The sequence below is a fragment of the Melopsittacus undulatus genome, unplaced genomic scaffold (assembly GCF_012275295.1).
Source record: "Melopsittacus undulatus isolate bMelUnd1 unplaced genomic scaffold, bMelUnd1.mat.Z mat_scaffold_333_arrow_ctg1, whole genome shotgun sequence".
Lineage (NCBI taxonomy): Eukaryota > Metazoa > Chordata > Aves > Psittaciformes > Psittaculidae > Melopsittacus > Melopsittacus undulatus.
This window is the reverse complement of record NW_022994250.1, coordinates 58,638-74,012: the sequence shown is the minus strand read 5'-3', so window position 1 is coordinate 74,012 and position 15,375 is coordinate 58,638. Positions and strand designations below refer to the sequence as shown.

Sequence of the window (15,375 nt, the reverse complement as noted above, 5' to 3'; positions counted from 1 at the left end):
AGGGGGAGGCCCACCTCCCTTGACCTGCTGGTCACACATGTGATGTGAGTCATGTACTTGTCAGTAACAAACTAGTGATAGCAGAGCTTCCTTAATTGATAGGAAAGTTGTACAGGTGAATACTGTAAAGACCATGCAAGTTCTAGGTGGTAGGATAGAAGCCATCTCGAAAGATTTTTCAGTTATATTAATATATATAATGTATTCAGTTACATATTTCAGTTATAATATTCATTTACATATAATATATACCTAATGTGTATATACATATGAAGAGAAAATAGAGCATTTAATGTTATTTAGCTTCAGTTCACATGTGGACAAGACATTTTGGTTGGTACATATATGTCAGAAGGACCAACACAATCCTTTGCTAAGTTTGTCTGAAAAGTAACTGCATTTTCTAACCAGAGTGACTTTCTCTAAAATAAAATTTCCTCATTATCATTGTGCTATTATGTTGACAGTTGCCTTTCATATGACATAAAGCTGCCCAGGTTCCTGAGGGCTTGTTTTGTGTTCTTTCCCACTGCAAGTTTTATTTTAACATTTAAATGGTAATAGCTTTGCTTTGGTGTGTACAGCTGAGGCACATTAAAATGAAATGCTTAATTTTATCTGATTCTGACATAGATGTGATATAATTAAAGTGTAAATCTCTGGAGAGACTTGCCCATTGTTCATTTTGCCAGACAGTATGAAACTCCCTTTATCTGAGTTTTCTTCCTGGGGCTTAGATAATGCAGGTGCATGTACAAATGCATAGTCATTCTCATCAATATAAGAAAGATTTGTCTGGGCTGTTCTTTTCCTCCTGTGCTTTTTGTTTGATTTTTGTTACCAATTCTCTGTTGTTTGTTCATTCCTTTTTTAGGATTTTGAATCCTTTTTCTCTGCTAAAGAAGAAAATATTATTTATTCATTCCTGGGTCTTGCTCCTCCTCCAGGCACAAAGGTATGAGCTACTGTACTTCCAGGGGGGGCATTTATTTGATTTTAATAAAAGATGAAGGGAGGCAGTGACTCAGCATGTCAAATAAGGGGCAGTGACAAAACATTACATAGATGCTTGTCCAGCAAAATGTTCTTAAGGGGGAAAAAAGGAAGTGGTTGGTTCAGTAAATACTAGAAAATACTTCTCTGTTCCCTTCTTTCACTGCAGACTTGTTACCATGCCTCCAGCTGATGATTTTTTTTGGTAGATGTTGTTTACACAAAGCAGTATTTTATCATGTTTAGATTTTAAATTATGCAGAATTTCCTAGTGCATTTTATAGGTTGAATTAATTACATGACACCTTCACTTCCCCCAGATTGCATCAAGCCTTGAACAAACAGGGTTTGTGTAGCCCACCAACAGAGGGGCTGGGGTGTGGACCCAGCCCATCCTCTGTGTGTACACACAGACTGGCATTATGGGGTGCGCTCTCTCTGCCTTGAGGAGATAAAGTCTATTTCTAATTAGAAGTTTGATAACTGAGAGCATTACACCTGTCTTATCCTGAGATCATGTTAGATCATAATAAAATGTCACCATCTTTAACGTGGGTGGTTCAACAAAAGAAATGAATCAAGAGAGTGATGAGCCAGAGTGACAGAACTCTGCTGCATTGCTGTGACCTGGCTGAAGAACTGCCCTGGTGCATAATATCTGCTTTCTGGTCCAACTCTGCTGCCAACTGTGTAGCAACTGAGTGAGACTCTGTTATACATATCTCTGGTTTTCCTCTTCTGTAAAGGTAAAGATAAAAAGGAGGCTCATCTTTAAAAGCTAGAGATAATGAGATACCCAGGGGAGAGCCACAGTTGCTATGAATGTCTTTGACACAGAGTCTCTGTGTGATAGAGACCAAGTGATTTAAACTTTCTGCTTCAGCTGTGCCATCTCCCACCAAGGGAAATAAAAATTACTCGCCTACCTCACAAGAGTCTGTGAGAATTCATTTAATTAACATCCACAAAGCCATGAAAGGCTTAAAGAACTGCAGGTATTAAGTATTATAATCATTATAAAAGATATGTGGAAAATCAATGAGATAAATAAAATTGCATTTTTCCATCTTTACACTTCCTATATTATCTGCTCTTTCATGCATGGTTCTGTTAGGTAGCATGTCTGTGAAGTGAAGTAACACAAGAGAATTCATTAATTTCCAGCTGTTAGCAGAGGCTATTGCAGTTTCTGCTTGTGACAACTTTGTAAACATTGAAAATAGTATGTTCTGTACGTTCTGCTGAGCAGGTTAGTGTTAGTGCTATTCAGTAGCAAGCAAGTACTGTGTACGGCTATTAGCTGCTGCATTGGTGGAGGTGGTGATCGTTTCAGCCCAGAAAGTGGTAATAACAGAGTGTTTTTTAAAAATCCATAAAAATACTGGACATATAGTTACATTGTCTCCCTGTCAAAATCTGTTCCTGAATTTGAAAGAGACATATACAAGTGTTTTAGCATTTGTTGCAGGGGTTAATTTCTCAGCATCTTCACTGCATGATAGTCTGGCTGTGCTTTGTCATACAAATAACCTTGCTGCACTGCTCCTGCTTTCCTTTAATTAGGCTGTCAATACAACCTTAGCATGAATTACAGTGGATGGCTTGTGACATTGATTTCCAGCAGTGTGAAACTGGAATAATAAGTCATGTGGAAGAGATGGTGATGATGACACATATGACAGGGTTTCTTACTAATTCCTTCTTAAATAATTGGGTGGGGAGGGGGGGTTGTGTTGTTTTTTTTCTTTTGTTTAGTTGGTTGTTTTTTTGTTTGGTTGGGGGTTTTTTTGTTTGGTTGGGTTTTTTTTGTTTTTTTTTTTTGTGGTTTGTTTTTTGTTTGTTTGTTTTCTGGAATATGGTGATAGTTTACAAAGCATGGAAATGCCATGAAACAGCCAGTAAGCATTTACTTTCTAGGGATTTTCACCTCACTGAGACATTGCAAAGATTAATATAAAGCCAATACATGTATTATACACTTGCCCCAGAAGGTGTCTTTTCCGTCCATCTTTTGTCTCACATTGCATTAGAAGTAGAGCAGTTTTTTAATGGCCATGATTCTGTTTCATAACACAGTCTGTTAGGATCCTGATCTAGGACTGTTTTGAGACTATTTTCTAGAGCAAGTACAGGAACTTCTTGCTATTCCCTCAAAAAATTATATCTTCCCAACAAAAATCTTGTAGTTAATTCCATTGCCTCCATTGTCACATCAGCCCACTGAGTGCAAAATACATGTTTTAGTTCTGCAGATTCTTGTTTTTTGTAGGCCTGACCTCTCTGGGTTAGGTGGCTACAATTTTTCACCAGACCCATTCGTCATTTACATTGAACAATACTGGTAGGTATTGGAGCTCTGATGGTGCCAGAGCCTAATGTAAAAGCTGATCTAGATTTACAGGGTGAGTCTGGTATGTCCAGAAGTCCAGAGAGCCTGTAGCTTGTAGCAAGATCACCTAGGTTTGGAATTGCTCTGTGAACTCAGTGAAGCTCATTTGCTTGAGCTGAAGGTCTGTTTTCAAATCTTGTATATACTTTAATCCTTAATCTCAGTATTATTGCTCTTAATATCCATAATCTTGACAACCTGAAATCTGTAGATACTTGAGCTTTAGTCTTTTAGTTGAAGACTTCTACTAAGACTGCTTTGAATTACAAATCTACAGTATGTGCCTTTTATTTAAAGAGAAAATTGCCTGTCAGCCAATCTTCATAAATGGTACTTCATTTTAAATTAGTTAAAAATTAAATTTTCTGTTTCTATGGAGAGCTAGCATAATGATGATATTCCAAGCAGCACAGTTCTCCATATAATTAACAAGAACTCTGTGTGTGTGTGTGTGCGTGTGTGTGTTCTGGCTGATAAAATGTTGCTTCTAGAGTTTAGTTCTTTCAGCTACAACTTTTATTTGCCTTATGTTCTGAGTAGGTGTAGGATCCATCTGAGAGAGTTTTACACAATAGGTTAATTTTAATTAGAATGCCATCTTCAGTCTTTATGTAATTTATATATCTCCAAAAAATATTGAGTACATAGATTTTAAAATGACATGCTGATATACATGCTGAAAATAAGTATATGACCAATTTAGTTTTCCTTTAACACTATCCTTTTCATTTTAGAAACTGCTACAAAGAATGTATCTGTAAGGAAGTTATCACTTGCTTGAGAAAACAATGTATTGACAGTGTTGCACTAGAGAATGTCAATATATGCTGTGTTACTACCTATTTTATTCTTCAAATATTTTGTTAGCTTGTGGGGGAAAAGTACAAGATAAATTAAGCCAACCAAATGTCTCTGTAGATTTGATTTTAATAACAATGATCTTAACAATCAATCACCATTTTTAATAACAATGCCACCAGCATGAGAGTGCAGTGAGCCCACAGTTTTATGTGTGCTTGAAATGAGACAATACTGTCAGAAGAAGAAATAGTCTTTTATCCTTCCTCCTTCTTCTGGCTTCTTCTGCTTACTCCCAGCTGCTCATTCCTCTCCTCAAGCATCCCCCATGTGCTGGGAAAAAATTCGTGCAGCTGTGTAACAGTGTGCACAAACTGTGTGTGAGAGAAATGTTTTACTTTTTAAAGCATTACTCTTGATCAGCCTTCTGTTCCAGTTCACCATGCAGCCCTGGAAGGGCTTTTGCTGCCAGGAGGGCAGGGGCAACACAGCACTGGGAAGAACTGCAGGGAGGGCAAGGCTTGCTGCTGATAGTTTTGCTGCTGTTGTTTTTTTCTGCAGAGAGGAAGGGGAATTTAGGAGCTTATGTGCCTCCTTTCTTGTCATTGCAAGCTCCTTAGATGTAAAACATATTTTCCATGATTCAGGAGCAAATTGCCAGAAAGGCATCAAAACTTACACAGTGAAGTTTCAGGAAAAAGATAAAACTATAGAATTATTTTGTCCATTTTGACTTTGTCTTGATAACCACTCTTCTGTAACTTTCGTCCCCATCCAGCAGAGCATCTCAGCAGGAGGGCACATCATGGGACAAAGATCCGTAAATCAGTACTCTCCCAAGTCTGCTCTGGGGCTAAAAGCCAGATAGCTATGCTTATGTTTTGCTTCTGCAGGCTAAGTACACTGGCTGAAGAAAGCATATATGGATGAGGACACTGGCAGAGGGCTTGTGAAGCTTAAAGTGCAGGAGGTCATGACAGGGGCTTTTGTTTAACTGTAGCAAAAAATGAAAATGTGGAAAAACATAAAAACCCAAACCAATCAGATAGATGAGTTGTAAGCGCTTGGTGGCAGAGATGACAAAAGATCTGGTTGTCTACTGGGGCATGCTGCTCTGCCCAAAGAATGTAGAATTTAGGATGACACAGGACAGGACCTTTCCTAAGCCCAATTCTCTCTTGCTGGAGGCAACCACAGTAGATAAGACCTTGAAGAAGTGGTCAAATTCCCTTTTAACATATTAGGTCCTTTTCCTCTGCTTCTCTGCTAGGAAGCTCTTCCAAAATTCCATATTGCTGCTGATTAGAATTCTTATTTACAGCAGGTTTGTACTTATTTTGCATCTATCTCAGTGTTCTTCCTTATCCTACCACTCCCTGATGTTTACTCTGATCTATTTTTAGAGAGCCATCATATCCCCTCACGGCATTACTTTCAATAGATTGAAGTAATGAATCTTTTTTTGTCACCCTTCCCTAAGACAGGCTCTCCACTCCCTCAGATATTCCCAAGCCCTCCTCTGCACCTGTTCCAGTCTGAATTTTCTCTTTCTTGAGCCTGAGTAACTGGAACAGTACAGAGCGATCCAGAGGAGGTTGTGCCTTGGTCTTGTACAATGACATTAATATTCGCTTTCAGCTCCACCAGCTATCCCTCACTTCATACATTTGAGGATGACATTTATTACCTCTTTCACTAATACATCATATTCGTGGCTCAGTTATTCTGTGATTATTTAAATACATCTGTCTTTCTCTTCTTTGATGATTATCAGCTAACAAGCTCCCAAAGTACAGTAGAAACATCTGTTTCTAAGCTCTGTCCCAGAACTGCCTGTCCCAAAGAGTGTGACTTTGCACTTCATGTTATTTAATTTAATCTTATTTTTCTTATTCCAGTTGAGGTCATACAGTTCTCCTTTTATCTGACACAGCGTGTGATTCAGTGTGACCTTTCACAGTTACCTAGCTGAAAGTACCACAGGACTTAAAATAAAGAGCCTTCTAAGAGGTGCTTGTTCATGGTGCTGGAATAAATAGATTTGATAGATCAGTGTGTGAACTGAGGAACAGTTTCCCTGATGATTTTAAATGAGAAAGTTAAGAGACTATATATGAAATCCTTCATTACTCCTGTTTTCCTGTAGCTTCTTGATGTAGTTTAATTGGAATGCATGCTGGAGAAAGGCTTTTTTTTTTTTCCTGAATCTAGAATGTGCAATCAGGGTGAGCATCAGTTTCTATTAGACTTTCCACAGAAAAGTGAGAGACTCTGCTATGCTCTGAAGAGGGAGAAGTGCTTGAATTCATGTTTTCCCTACACAAACACCATGTTTTTACCAAAAGATTAACATGCCAACAAGTGTTCCTTTCACAGGAAAATGTCCGGAAGGGTATATTTTCATTTGTGTGCTGAAGTAAAATCAGAAAAGCACCTCCCAAAACTGTAAAGTCAAGTTATAGAAATTGTTGATTATGTGCCACAAAACTAACAACGTCGTCTTTGCTGCCAGGAGACTGAAAAGTCTGATGCCACGGATGGAACTGAGGCACAAACAGAAGACAAGGCAGACGAAGGGGCTCATGAAGAGGCTCAGTCTGCTCAGTCAGAATCAGAAGATCAACAGGTAATTTTTCCTTTTTCCCTTTGTGATAATGAGGGTTTTACCTGTGCCAAGCGCATGAAGCATAAACCCACAGGCCTTCCTATTATGCCTCAGGATGGAAAAACTGATTGCAGAGTGGTCCTGTTTTAGTTTTGGGTGCATTTTCTTTGACATGGTGATAGGAAACTAGATAAAATTCTGAGGAACTTGCTCTGAATCTTGAGTAACAGTGCTTGTCTTGAAGTTTCCTTTTAAACATTCTTACTGTAAGCTCTTGGTTTTTAATGCTCATTTTGAACCAGACCCTGCTTTTGGAGAATAATTTAGGACTAGACATCTGAGTCCTGTCTGTGTGGAAAAAATTGCTATCAATGGCCAGTGTCTGCAGGGCTCATAAATCTAGCTGTTAATGTTTGTTGTCATGTATCAGTATTGACTGCTGTTGCAGCAAACCATATCTGGCAGTGTCTTCTCCAGGCCAGGCAGAAACCCCTGGGCAATGCAGAAATTGAGACTTTGCTATCCTTTTGCTGCATCATGATCTGATGTTACAGTCACATGGGCAGATCTCAAGCTGCAGTGCTAAATGTTCTTGGAAGACGCCACCTGAGTTCCTTCAATTCCCTAGGATAATATCCTGCTGTTAGCTAACATCAGTAAAGTACTTGTGGTTGACAGTAGATGAATCTTGCAAAAAGGGACCATTCTGCTGTGTGCTATCTTCCTCAGGGGGGTGTTCATATTACTGGCCAGGTTCTAGACCCAGTGGAGACTAAGAAGAAATGGATCCTGTGTCTGGAGATATGAGACAGGGATTATGCTCCTTCATTTCTCCTGCTGCTCTGAGAGTTTGGCATTTAAGGACGTGTTTATTTTGATGTTGCAGTTGTTATAAAAATTCCATCTTAGCCATGGTCTGATTTAATTATTTTATTTACAATTAATATCAAGAGGCAATAAGCCAGGGAGTCTCTGCTCCACCAAGGATGCACGCTGGGGTCTTTGGGGCTCAGTCTCTTATACGTTTGTGGTCCTGGGTCTCAGCCAATCATTTCTTCTCCTTTATGTCGACATAGTTGCTGGTGTCTTGTCTCTGGTTGAAAAACTTCTTACAAAAGGTTATCAATCTTTCTCAGTAACACAAAAGGAATAACTCAAGAAGATGTCTATCACAAGCTTAACTACCATAGGTTCCATTCCTTATGTGGTTATTTATTCAATACATAGGTTTCATAAACCCCTGTAACAGGATGTATTTCTGGGTTGCCCAATCCCTTCCTTAAAGCACTCAAGCAGTAAAATAAAGCCATTAAGCACCCTTATTATTTTAACAGTCAAAAATGATTAAAGAGGGAACTAGTCTACTCCCTTGTTTCTTCTTCTTTCCCTTCATTACATTGACAGCAACTTTTATTATAATAAAAGTCGTTTTTATACATTCCACATGTGGTACATTGGTCACGGGTACATTGGTAACAATGATTCCTAAGTCCTTGACACGAATCATTCTCATGTTCTTTACACAGTGTCAAGTGATACTCATCCCCAAGAGGCATGCCTACTGCTGGATCAAACACTTGCTGGGTTTTTTGTGGTTTGGAAATCAGATGGTCCCAGTGAAATATCTGTCACAAATGCATCATTCCTTTCACTAAAGAGGAAAACAGATGCATTTTCATTGTTTTGTTGTTTTCCATCTAGCTGCAATGTTTTTCAGGGGAAGCCCCTCTCTGTAAACTTTTCCCCATTACCCTTTTTAGCAATGACTGTAGTCATTGTTAGGCTGGAAAAGCACCCTTTTACATAGCCTCATGCAAGTCTCAGGTGCTGGGAAGTCCCATTTAAAATTTCAAAATGGCAATGAAAAGAGATAGTTCTCAGTGGGAAGTGAAATTTCACATTAAATTCTATCCAAACACTTCTAATGTCTCAGAATTTCAGCTGGCACATGAGTGCCATCAAATACCATTTTCCTTGGCTCTTAAGACCAGCATAAAACTGCAGTGCATCCCCTGGCTGGCTAGGTTACCTTGCCATTCTGGCTGGCAGAGTACTCTAATGTCTTTTTAAATGCAGAATGCTGAAACATGTCTGCAAATGTTTCAAGCAGCTGTGAGTGAGAGGTTTTATAATGACATAATGCAATACCAGTCCTGTACAACAAGCACCTGATCCATTTCTCACTGGCTGGACTGGAACTGTAAATGGAAAATGTATTCTCCTTTAGTTTTTCTGAGAGGGGAGTGGCAGAGGAGAGAGCACAAGGCAAGACTGTGTTTGAACAGATTGTTCTGTGGTTATAAGGGTATAAAATATGGTTAGTTTTATGAACCCTTCCCTTTCACCTGCACAATCTTGGCAACATTGAAATGGTCTTACCTAAGGAGTAAGAGTCATCCTGAAATTGTCCAACTCTGATACCCACCTTCATCATGCCAGGTGTATACTAGGGGAAGTATAAAAAGCACTGTTTCTGTTCCTGTCTTACTTTTATATAGGGTACTTCCCACTGCAAGCAGCAAGGTGACAATGTCTCCTGCCACGGATGCACAAAACCCATTTCTCACCCTGTTCCATCACCCTCTTCCCTTGTCACCTATGGCAAATCACTTTGGTGATGTGGCATCTGTCTGCCTTGCCACAGTTTATCCCAGTTATCACTTCTGTTGGGATGGCATGACTAATTCTGTAGAAATCCTGTTATTCTCATTCACAACAAACAGCACACAGAGGATGAATAACTTTGAAGCAGGTCCAGTGAGATGAATTCCACTTTATGTTTCTGTATCCCAATTTACCTTTAAAAAAAGAAAGCTTGAATGACATTTCATTACCTGGCTAGGCGTTTATGAAGTTAAATACATTTGAAGACTGTCAGATTGCCGTTGTAGTATCTCCCCTGGGTGTTAGATCCTGAAGGGTACATGTAGTATCAGCACAGTATTTTCAGTATTCCCCTTTCTTCCTCTCATTCTGCAGCCCAGCACATCTTGTTTGACTGCTTTCCATACTGTATAGATATTTTCTGTGTGCTCTCCCCACCCATGTGTTTTTTTTTCCGTCTAGCTTAGTAAGAGCTGGTCTCTGTATACTGAGTTCTGAAAGGGTGACCTTTGTATCAGTGGCCCACCTTGTTTTGCAGCTGAACAGTTGCATCTTTTGAACGGTAGTCATGTCCCTTTTGGAGTGTCAACTTACTCTTTTGACAGACCCTCAAACCAAAATACAGTAACTTAAGCACCACAGTTTTATGTTCTATTTTTTAATTAATATACCAGTGGGAATCCAGTATTGGCATTTTGGCCGTGTTTAGCAGTCAGTTTCGTACCAGCTTAAAAATTACTCTCTCATGCCGGGTGTAACCCAGCTGGCTTTTCTCCAGTGACTCTGCAGGAGAAATGCCAGTGCTATGGAAAAATTCTAGAAGAGTCTGGGCAAGATAAAGATATCTCAGTCTTTGCCAATGAGCATATGACAGGTAACAAAATAAACTGTGACTGTCTCAGTTGTGGAGCTGCATGAAGGCTCCCAGATTTCAGAAGGCTCCTTAATGCCTCAGCAGCAAGGATGGCATCTGATGGTCAATATGGGTACTTGTGGAGGCTGCAGCCCTCCTGTACTTCTTCTTTTACACTTACTAGGAGATGCAGGAGTCCAGAAGCTCCAGCTTTTTGTCTCAGGCTGGTGTGAGCCTGAGGAAACCAGTGAGAGACCCCAATCCTCTGAAAAACAAAACTCTTAAGTCAGCAGCTGCCTCCTGAAAGTGGTGGGTATAAGTGGCAGTGCAAAAGGTTGTTCTTCATGCACCTCACATTAGAGCGCCTAGGCTTCAGCAGCTGCAGCCCCTCATTCAAACAAGCACCTAGGAAACCTCAGAGCAGATATTGAAATAGAAAGTCTCTTACACAGATGCAGTAGTAAGTAACAGAATAGCTTTCAGCCTGGTCACCAAGGAACAGCTGCGCTATTTCTTTAGATTATGATTTTTTTTCACCTTAAACCTGTTGCATACTTTCCTTCCCTAATCACTTCATCAGGCTTATCTAATCTTTTTTTCCATTCTAATCCCTATCCTCTGATGGATAAGGTTGAGGAACCATTTTGTTGGGGTATAGTGTCCCTTTTTCTTGCTTTGTCTGTCCCTTTGTTTTTGAGCTTTTTGAGGAAAAGGCTGTGATCTTCTCTGCATATGGAAAAGCAAGGTTTCTGCTGGTCACTAGATATGTTGGTAATAGTTTTTCTTTATTTTCCTGCCTGATTTTAACTTCAGGTTTTAGCTTGTGGCTTAGAATATTTTAAGTGGTGTCCCAGTTAAGTCAGTTTGCAGTACAGATTAGGCTCACTTCAGGGCAGAATTCTTTTCGAAACATGCTCAAAAATCATATTATAATGCAAGTCTGTATCCTGTCTCAGCAATTCCCCAGGCCGCGTTTAACCCTGGCACTTCAGTTCACTTCCTTATCTCAATGCATTCTATGCAAACTCATATCAACCACTCATGCCTTCTGCATGGTACTATTCCATCTGCCTTTTCTCTTTGTGATTTTGCATAAGATTAGCTCTTCTCTCCAATAACCAGCTTGGTATCTAACATTAAATTCTATTCACTTTATATTTATATATTTTTTCTCTTTTATCTCTCTTCATCACTTTTGCTTGATCTATAGTCTAAAACCATCTTGTATTATTTCTTATTCCCCAGTATTGCTGAGCCAAGACATCTGTTCCAGCCTACAACAGTTAACAGAATTGCAAGCCAGATTCTGAGCGATGATGTGTAACATAGATAAGACTCTGCATAATTCTGATCTAACTTTCATTTTGCAGACCACCTAATTAAGAAGAAAAAAAAGAAAAAAAGCCACAACAAACACCAACCTCCAAACCCCACCTGGAAAAGCAAACAAACCCCTCCAATGCTTTCTCATCAATGAAGCAGATTTAATTGGAAGTAACTGAGAAAAAGGGAGCTGTATTTAATGATTTTATAGCCCTTTTTCAGAGTAAAAGTTCAGGATAAATGTGCATTGTGAGTTAATCTGAAAGACATTATCTCAAAATAAATCCACTGAATTCCACATAATGTTCCTAAATCCAGTGTTTAATTTCTGCTGTTTTACCTGCATGACCTCTGATATTCTTTCTTCGATCTGTCTTTTAAACATGTTCTTTTGTATCTCTTATGTAGGAAAGCAAGGAAGAACATGCAACAACAGGGGTATAGTATATTTTGCCTTCATCTTTGCATGCATTTAATTCCTTTTCAGTCTCACTGCTTCACTCAAAAGTTAATAAATTCTTATTCATGAAACTAAAAATACTAGTGTTCTGTTCAGCTAGAGATAATTATTGGTGATATCAGTCTTATTGTTTGGGAACAAAGATAGGCCTCTAATAATTAAAAAATGCAAATGGAAGAGAAATTGTCTTTCACAGATTCTTTAATAAAATGTGCCAAGGATTTCCAAGACAACTATATCTTTAACAATTGCTAACTGACACTACGCTGATTGCATTTTCAGTGTTGTGATTGCAAAAGAGCCATTCTGATAATTTAGGCAGTTCTGCCTGTAAAGGAAATATTTTCCTTGCCAGAATTTGAAAGACCCAGGTGCAAATTCTTACGCAGTTTTCTCCTTTTCCTGGCATTTCAAGTTTGTGTCTTGAATATTTCTTCAGTATTGGAGTCCTCATAACAGCCTTCCAGTATCTGAAGGGGGGCTATAAAGATGCTGGGGAGGGACCCTTCATTAGGGACAGTAGTGATAGGACAAGGGGTAATGGGTTAAAACTTAAACAGGGGAAGTTTAGATTGGTTATAAGTAAGAAGTTCTTTACTGTAAGGGTGGTGAGGCATTGGAGTGGGCTGCCAGGGAAATTCTGAATGCTCCATCCCTGGCAGTGTTCAAGGCTAGGTTGGACAGAGCCTTGGGTGATATGGTTTAGTGTGAGGTGTCCCTGCCCATGACAAGGGGATTGGAACTAGGTGATCTTAAGGTCCTTTCCACCCCTAACTATTCTGTGATTCTATGATTCCCAAAAAAACTAATGATTAGACTATTTTCCACTACAGGCCAGTGATTAGTAAGAGAACACATTCACATCTTCCCACATCCAAACTGCAATATATATGTATATATATATGCATACATACATGTGAACACATATACATGCCCACAGTCAGTTATGCAGTATGGGCCCAGCAGCTGGAATGGAGCTCCATGGGCAAAGTGTGGGGGGCTCCTGGTGAGGCTGGCAAAGGCTGTTAAGGCTGCTTAGTGCACCCTGGCACCACTAGCTAATGCTTCAAGCAAGCAAAATACACATTTTTTTTTTCTGTAAGAGATAATTTACTTGAATTTTGAACTGAAGTTGTTAATATCTGAAAGATGTTGCTTGTCTGTGGATTTGCCTGGCTCTGTTTCAAATACTGCTAATGAAAGACCCCTTTCCTGAGGGATGATGCCAAAAGAGGCAATATTCCTTTGACACAAGAACTTCTAATCCAGCTGACCTGTGTGGACATTCATATTACCTTCCTGGTTTTGCAGGGATGATCCCTTAGTGCAATGATTTTTCTCTGAAAAATGATTCAAACCAAGAATCTGGTTACAACAGGTCCATTCCCCAGCACATATTTAAGCACGATTTTACTTCAACGGCTCAGATGTGGCTTTTGTACAAACAGTATGCATCTGAAAGGAAAACCAAAGGGCTGTGCTACTCATACTACCGGCAGTCCTGACTAAATACTAATTATATAGTCTTTGATTGACTGTTTGATTATGCCAGGAAGAAACTATCATAATTTTTGTAGTCTAGGTAGTGTATGAAGTTACGACATTTTGAGATAAAGCTTGTTTATACACATGGAAAGAATGCCTTTGAACAAGAATTTCCTGGAAGAGAAGGAACAGAGAAGCTTACAATGCAATTTTGAGTTCTTTTTCACAGTAGGACTACACTTCAAAGCTTCATTTACTAGCTCTTAAAAGACAAGAAACGCAGATTGTTGTCTGTCTTACATAAATGCTAGCTTTCAGATAACTGTTCATTTGGTTGATTGAAGAAAAGGGCTATTGTCTTTAAATTGCACCATTTTTTCTCTATAAAAGAGAGAAATAAAAACTTTGAAACAGAGACAAGGCTGTATTATCTGATTCTGAATGATCTTTTGATTATTCAGGAGCCTAGTTCACGTGCCATGAATCTTGACTTGTTTACTTCTCCAAGAAAATGTATTATTAAAAATACTAAACTTTTTTCATATTTGCATATATTTCATATCCTCATTTTGATCTTGAATATTTTTTTTACAACTTAACCATGTACCATATTCTAGCCTCTCTAAGAAGGGTCTTATATTCCAGCACTTGCCTATTAACTCCAGAAAGCTAGAGCCCTGGCATGATAAGATTAAAAGCTCTATACATTACTTCTTTGTTCTGGTTTTTTTTTTTTAAAGCTCAAATAATATTGCATTTACTAGAAACAGAAATGTTGCAAAAGCAGAGCTCTGCATTTCAAGACTGTTTATTTTTTATTCAATTCGTATACGATAATTGCAACTGTTTTCTATAAAAAAGGAGGAAGAAGTAAAGCAGGAAGAGGGAGAAGAAAAGCAGGAAGAGGAAGAAGTAAAGCAGGAAGAGGGAGAAGAAAAGCAGGAAGAGAGAGAAGAAAAGGAAGACGAAGAAGAAAAGGATAAGGTGGAGGAGCAAGAAGAGTCTTAGTACACTGTGACACATTCTTCCTTGAACAGGTTTTCAGGTAACCATTAAGATGTTCAGCACAGTTTCTAAATGTTCTTAAAGTAACACAAACTTGAAAAATTTGTACATATTGTTGTTATATGCAATGACAAGAATGGAAGGTATGTACCAAACCCAAAAAGGTTTACATTTGAAGCATAACAGTTAGTAAGAACTATTGCCTTTATTGCGTCCATTACTTTTCCCATTTCTCTGGCATCAGTGTATCTGACTTTCCTGCACAGCTGTCTCTGTCATCCCTAATATTCACCATATTTTGCAGGCTCTTCCATCCATTCACCATTGCTCTTACAACATTCACTTCTGTACCAGGCTTCTGATAGCTGCTTTGGGCATATTCCTTAACATCTTCCTGTGCTGTGTGCCCTAAGTATGAGCAATGCAGAGAGCAGCATGCTCTGTGAATGGACCAGGGCTCTCCTGGCATGGGCCAGCACAATGATCATCCCCCAGTACTCTGGACTGGTGAGGCAGCATCTCAAATACTATGTTCAGTTCTGGGCTTCTCACTACAAGAAAGATGTGGAGGTGCTGGAGTGGGTCTAGAAAAGGACAGCAACCCTGGTGAAGGGTCTGGAGCCCAAGTCTTATGAGCAATGGCTGAGGGAACTGGGGTTGTTTAGTCTGGACAAGAGAATGCTCAGGGGTAGCCTTGTCGCTTTCTACAACAGCCTGAAAGGAGGTTGTAGTGAGGTGGGGATCGGTCTCTTCTCCTGAGTAACAAGTGATAGGACAAAAGGAAATGGCCTCAAGCTGCACTAGGGGAGGTTTAGGTTGGGTATTAGGAAAAAATTTTTCACAGAGAGGGTGCTCAGTGT

The 15,375-nt window shown here is 39.2% G+C and overlaps 1 protein-coding gene across 1 annotated transcript; it reads left to right on the top strand.

Moving 5' to 3' along the window:
* Positions 1 to 874: 874 nt before the first annotated feature.
* On the top strand, positions 875 to 14,404 carry LOC117438452 (SH3 domain-binding glutamic acid-rich protein-like; the record flags this gene model as incomplete). Its single annotated transcript, XM_034073965.1, has 4 exons — positions 875 to 955; positions 6,693 to 6,806; positions 11,974 to 12,003; positions 14,372 to 14,404. Coding segments are annotated over 4 exons (258 nt in total), but the record flags the coding sequence as incomplete, so codon positions are not given.
* Between the last annotated feature and the right edge of the window lie 971 nt (positions 14,405 to 15,375).